The 6,387-nt window shown below is 38.8% G+C and overlaps 1 protein-coding gene across 2 annotated transcripts in view; it reads left to right on the top strand.

Moving 5' to 3' along the window:
* Positions 1 to 2,747, top strand: part of BMT2 (base methyltransferase of 25S rRNA 2 homolog) — a 30,540-nt gene extending 27,793 nt beyond the window's left edge. For both annotated transcript variants that reach the window (XM_042816004.1, XM_042816005.1), the window contains exon 5: positions 1,258 to 2,747. In XM_042816004.1, coding sequence (XP_042671938.1) covers positions 1,258 to 1,887 — 630 coding nt within the window. In that variant the 3' untranslated portion in view covers positions 1,888 to 2,747. The remainder of the gene's footprint in view (positions 1 to 1,257) is intronic.
* Positions 2,748 to 6,387: the final 3,640 nt, after the last annotated feature.

The following is a 6,387-nucleotide window of genomic DNA, read 5'->3' on the forward strand; positions in this document are numbered from 1 at the left end:
TCTGAAGAAAATGTGGTTTTGTATACACAGGAATAATGTTATTTTCTATTTGGAAGGAAATGTACTTTTCAGTTGTTTTGTAAATATGTTTGCGTTGTTGTGTTTTGTTCTTTTTTTTAATATTACTTAAAACATGCTATCAATAGTTTGAGAGGATATGAAAACACATAGGTCTGCCTCCACCTTTCATGTTCTCTGCAGAATTTTCTGTCTCATCTTTTCCACTGCATGCACTCTAGGCACTGATAGCAACTTCTGTTCCTATCTTGTTGCAGCCTTTTATCTTAGCTTTTTTGGAAAGAAGTCATTTCTAGATTTTGATGAATGCGGAATGTCAAAACTTAAGCACAGTAAATAGCTTGATATTACTTTTGGGTGCTGTGTGATTGAAAATGTTACAAATGTACTCTTTTGTTGCTTTCATCTGACAGCTTGACCTCACAAACAATTAAAAGATGATTTTTAAGCTTTTCTCTGGCTAAACTCTGCATCTGCAGCAGTTAAAACATGTACATTCATCTCTATTACAAAGTGTGTAGTGTAAGTGTGCTTCAGCTTTTTGATATAGGGTGCCTTGTCACAGCTTCTTCCTGTTTTTGTTTTGTGCAAGTAAGGAAGGTCAGTTTTTTCCAAGTGACACCAAACTATTAAACTTTTTGGATACCTCAAACATTTGTTGGAAATACCGAGGTATCAAATTTAATTTCATTATATTGATTTCCAGTTTATTTAAAAAAAATTTAAAAACAAACAAAAAAATCTGGATTTGAATTGTTAAATTTGCATCATTTTCACTCTTGCCAACTTCAAAAAGCATGGGATTTTGACAGTTAATAGGGGATATTCTCTGCTTCCAGCATCTGGAGAAACAAAAGCAATGTACACCTATACAGTTCTTTTTTTTTAAATCAGTTGAGATAGAAAGCCGTAGTGGAATGTATCAAATCTGCAATCTCCATTTTTTTTTTTCTGTTGTTCTTTTTAATAAAAGCTTAATAAACAGTTCTCAGCTATCAAACCTCCACTGTGTTGCTGCACATTTCAAATAGTTGTTGACAACTGTGAAAGCCAGTAATATCCGTGATTTTCAAATTGCCATTTTACTGTGTTTGACTTAATAGCATGAGGGATGTTCAGGGGACTTGAAATTTTCCTGAGGGAACAAAGAGAATATTACTGTTCATTCTCTGATAGTGAATTGTGCTTTTGCTCTTTAAAATAACCTTGATGTTTGTTTGGATTTTTCTGTTCCACCAGAGCGTATACAAATGCGACTTCTTAAATCTTCAAATTCAGCAACCTCTTCAGCTGGCACAAGATGCTATAGATGCCTTTCTTAAGCAACTGAAAAATCCCATTGATTCTTTACCTGGAGAACTATTCCACGTTGTTGTTTTTTCACTCCTCCTCTCTTATTTTCCATCACCCTATCAGCGGTGGATATGCTGCAAGAAGGCACACGAACTTCTCGTATTAAATGGCTTATTGCTTGTAATAACTCCTGATTCATCTCATCAGAATCGTCGGGCTATGATGATGAAAAGCTGGAGAATTGCCATAGAATCCTTGGGTTTTAAACGCTTTAAGTATTCCAAGTTTTCTCATATGCACCTGATGGCTTTTAGGAAAACTTCCCTGCAAACAACAAGTGACTTAGTTAGCAGGAACTACCCTGGAATGTTGTATATCCCACAGGATTTCAACAGTATAGAGGATGAGGAGTATTCCAACACTTCCTGCTACATTCGATCAGACATGGAAGATGAACAGCTAGCTTACGGTTTTATGGAGCTACCTGATGCTCCTTATGACTCGGACTCTGGAGAAAGCCAGTCTAGTTCAATTCCTTTTTATGAGCTCGAAGATCCCGTATTGCTTCTAAGTTAATGTAGCAGTTGACGTGCTAAGTCAGACCTCTTGCTTAACTAATTTTGCTATACTAACATGGGCTCAACACACAACAGTGGTTTGCATAAAGAAAATGCAAAGGTTTACAGAGTTTGCTATTTTTTTCTACTTTGGAATTTTAAAATATATTCTTGTATGAGAGTGAAAAAAAGTTTTATGCAAGTGACTCTTGTCATAGCATAAATTGCTGTTACTTTCTTTAGAATATATATCACTAATTTTCTGCCAGAAAGGTACCATTCTTTTCTTTAGTGCTGTGAAGTGTGAATTCTATTTAATTTGCTAAATGTTGTTTCAATATTTTTAACTCTTAATGTGATTGAGCTTAAGGCACTGGAGTTGGTTGGCTTCTGAGAAGTAAATGTAGGAAGAACTAATTTGCACTTTAATTAAATGTGCAGATAGGTTAAGACACTTGGTTACACATGTCCCTACTTAATTACAGAACAAAACTTATTTCCAAAATTTGTTTCACTCTGGTTAAGCCTGGGCTGGAGGAACTGTAATGCACATTTGATTTTACTTTCATTGCTGCCCTCTTGAGATAACACCAAAACACTTGAATAGGTTAATCCAAAGTTACACATGCTGTGTAATTTCGATGCATAAGTAGCAGGTAGACGTGAGATTCCTAAAGAGATTACCCTGCACAAACAGAGGAGTATGGTACGTCTAGATGATTGTTTCACCTCAAAGCTGGAACATGAGTTTGCAGTTATATATGTGTACAAGCACTAACACATAACAGTATTTCCCTGATAATAGTGTTTTGTATTCTTTTCAAACTGTTTTGGGGTTGTGTTCTTTGATGTTGGGTTGTTGTTTTTGTGGGTTTTTTTGGTGGATTTTTGGGGGGATGGGGGAGGGGCAGGATGGTTTTTTTTTGTCATGTTTTAAAGTAAATTATTTATGTGTTTTAAAAACAACTTTAACTTGAGAAGCCTACAATTAAGGACAATTGTGGTAACTACAGACCAATTTTTGTTAAAAGGAACATAATTACACAAGTTTTTCAAGGCATACCTACATTTGCACAGTTGTATTCAGACCACAGAAGTGAAGTTAACATACACTGTTCTGTTTGCTTATTTGGACCTTAATCTTCTGTTTAGTCAAATAAAAACTCTGTAGCTATCTGAAAACTGATCTGCACTGTAAGAAGGTGGAACAAGCATTTTATGTTTATGAAGTTTTTTAACTTGTATAATAAATTTGTAAGTATTTTGCAGGAAAAAAGAAATTCTTTTCAGCATTAATAATAGAGGAACCAGTATTAGTTTAGCTTAGATTGCCCTAATGACCAGAATTTATGAATTTAAATGTCAGGCTTTTAAATGGGTATGTAAGTGCCTATGACAAATGATTTGAAGTAGGTGCCGCATCATGGATTTAATACTGACTGCAGCAACGTGATAGAAAATACTAATGTGGTTTCATAGGTGACTGAGATGAAATACACCTTAGACCATATTAATCTATCGTGCTATAATCATACAGCAGTTACCAGACGAACTGTGATGTTAGTGTGAATTTCACAGTGGTTGCTGCAAAAATGAAACTTCTTTCTATTGAAATTTTGCACTTGCAGTGTCAGTTTGACCTGTTTGTTTTTTCCTCTACAGTTTCCTACAGAAAGTTATACTGCACTGGTCCTACTTACACTCAGATGTGAACTGGACTGCAATACTTTATTCTTTAACATAAGCTTTCTCTCTCTTTTCATGGTGTCCCCTAATGTTTGACTCAAATTTGTTAATCAGTCTGATTGATATGGCTATATACAAACCAAACAGCTATTGCTTGTGTAATGTTTTATGGGAAGTACTCATCAAAAGAAATACACAATGAATTCAAAATCAGATATAACTTGGTGTTATCATCTAGTGCTTCACAACATCACTTTAACTAAAATAGTCCCCAATAGTTAGTCAGAATCTCTCTTTTTTCACTGACTCCAGTAATAGTCATGTTAAAGCTTAAAATATTGGTGCTCTAAATTCAGCTGTTCTTGAGGGAGGAAAAAAAAACCAACTAATCTGCACCTACTTCAAAGTGCACCTAGCATTTTGTCATTCTGATTTAAAAAATAATCTGTACCAGCTAACAGAAATATTGACATTGGTCAGTGTAAACTGGTTTGTGATTCACAGCTAAGCTGTTCAGACCAGGACATATCTTTGAAAAGTTTATATTAACATTGAAAATTTAGGCCTCCATGGCAGCTTGGTGTCACCACTGTGTTTGTGGTTTAGGGACCTAAGTTTCGTAACAGCTTGATTTTCTTGCTGCTTATTCTACATACCTTAAGTGTTCTTTTTTATTATTTAATTTTTTTTCTTTAACGTAAGGGACAGTGGATTGTTGTGAAGGAGGACAGTTGGATTTATGTAAATACTTACAACTCCCTGAACAATATTGATGTATTGGGAGTTTTTGGCTGTTTAGCTTTGGTGCAAAGAGAATGTTTTTCTAAGTTATGAAATGTCTGAAAATTTTGACTGGGCAAGAGATGACAAACATCTCTTGTTCTTAAGGTGCTGGCAAGGAAAAGAAAAAAAAATGTATTTGCATTTCTGTTGTCTTTATGTCACTACCTTTTGTGAACAAAGCACATTTATTAAAAAAAAAAACCAAAACTGAAGATTTCAGAGTATTTTTACTTTTCCTTCTGCAGTCAGTTTATGCTATTTATTTTCAATAAAACAGCTGCATTTATTTTATGCCCAAATTACAGTGAAGATGTTAGATTTACTGCTTCAGCTCAGTTGTGGTCTTTGCTTTATAGAAGGAGTTTTAAAGTTCCTCCAGTCCATCTCCTATTTCTTCACTTGCCTGCTTACAACATGACTCACTTGCTAATGCAGATCTTACCACTCTAGATGTTGTTAATTTCCCCTTTATCTTTCTGAAATATATCTTTTCAGCACCTGTTGCCCTTTGGTATCATTCCTGTATTCCTTTATATGATGGTTTTGAGACTGAAGGTGTGGGGAAAGGATGGCAATGGGAAAAGCAACCTAAAGAATATAAAATGCAAGTCTTGCAAGACTGGAGGAAAATTAAATTTCAGTAGAGCTGGAGTGTCCCCCTAGTCCTGTAGAGCTTAGCTGGTGTATTTCATCCTTTGCAGAATGGTAGGGGTTGGAAGGGATCTCTGGGGATCATCAGTCTACCCCCTGAGCTAAAACAGGTTCCCTACAGTAGGTTGGATGGGAAAGCATCCAGGTGGGTTTTGAATATTTGCAGAGAAGAAGACTCCATAGCCTCTCTGGCAGCTTGTTCAATGCTCTGTCACCTGAGAGTGAAGATTAGAAAGCATGGTTTCACAGCTGTTATGAGTATTGCATCTTGCAGAATCTTCCTGTCTCAGAGACTTGCTGATTTGCCTTTGAAAGTGATTATTAAAAGTGCTTTTCATCACAACTCCATTGATCCACAGCGCACCCTGGATTCTGTGCAAAGTTGGGTATTTTAAGTTACTGCTCCTTTTTCCTCACCTGTGGAATGGGGGGAAGTTTTCTAGAAGCTTCTAGCTAGCATGCACGGATGCTTGGATTTTTTTCTTGTATTTTAAGTAAACCATCCTTTCAGAAGTCTACAAATAGTTGCTCGAAGAGCAAAATCACAGTTGAAAAAGTGTCAACTCAGTGCTGTCATTGCTAAAGCATCTGAAGCACATGACTTCGTGGCTTTTAAAACATTGTGAAAAAGAAGTAGGCCAATTGGCCAGTTTTATTGAAATTTGGAAGAGAGGTAAGGATGGCAGAGGTGACTGAGGCTCCTGTGCAGAAAAGGGAGGATGACAGCTGGAGCTCCTTGAGCGTGCAGCTGTTGCCTTTCAGCAACGTTGCTTTTCGACTGCCGGTGGTGTTGCGATGGATTGCAGGACAATTCAAAGAGCCGCTGTATGTCAGCTGTCTGAACTTCAAACTCTTTTATTATTTCGTGCGCGTAAGCAGTGGAGCTATTAAGATCCTGAAACTTCCTCCTCTTACCCACTCGACTGCGCTGTGCAGTGCAGCGAGACACGGACGTTATCCTGCATAACGTCAGGGTGGCTCTGAATCCCGTCCTTGCAGAATGCGGCTGCCAGCAAATGACGGGGAGGCAGGAGCGGCGCGGCTGGCCGCGTCGTGCCTCAGGCACAGCCTCTTTCTGCTCCGAACACAGGCGGACGTGGCGCGCCTTTGCTTTTCGTTCCCCGCTCCGTCAGCGCTGCACTCTGTGCGCCTGTGGAACGGCGAACGCGCCATCACTCCCGCGTATCCACTGCCTGCCGAATTCCCCTGGCAGGAGGCGGCCGGGGGAACGCGGCATGCCCCTCCCCGGCGGCTGCAGCTCGCTTCGCCGCGAGGACCGCGCCGGGCTTGCAGGCAGCGGCCCGCTCCTGGCGCGGCCAACGGGAGCGCATCTCTCCCGCCGTCCCCGCCTCGCTTTCATTCTCAGCTGCTGTCGTTGCCCTCGGCGCTTCCCTTCCGC

The sequence above is a fragment of the Centrocercus urophasianus genome, unplaced genomic scaffold (assembly GCF_019232065.1).
Source record: "Centrocercus urophasianus isolate 14NV4802_14NV808 unplaced genomic scaffold, USGS_Curo_1.0 seq_15, whole genome shotgun sequence".
NCBI lineage: Eukaryota > Metazoa > Chordata > Aves > Galliformes > Phasianidae > Centrocercus > Centrocercus urophasianus.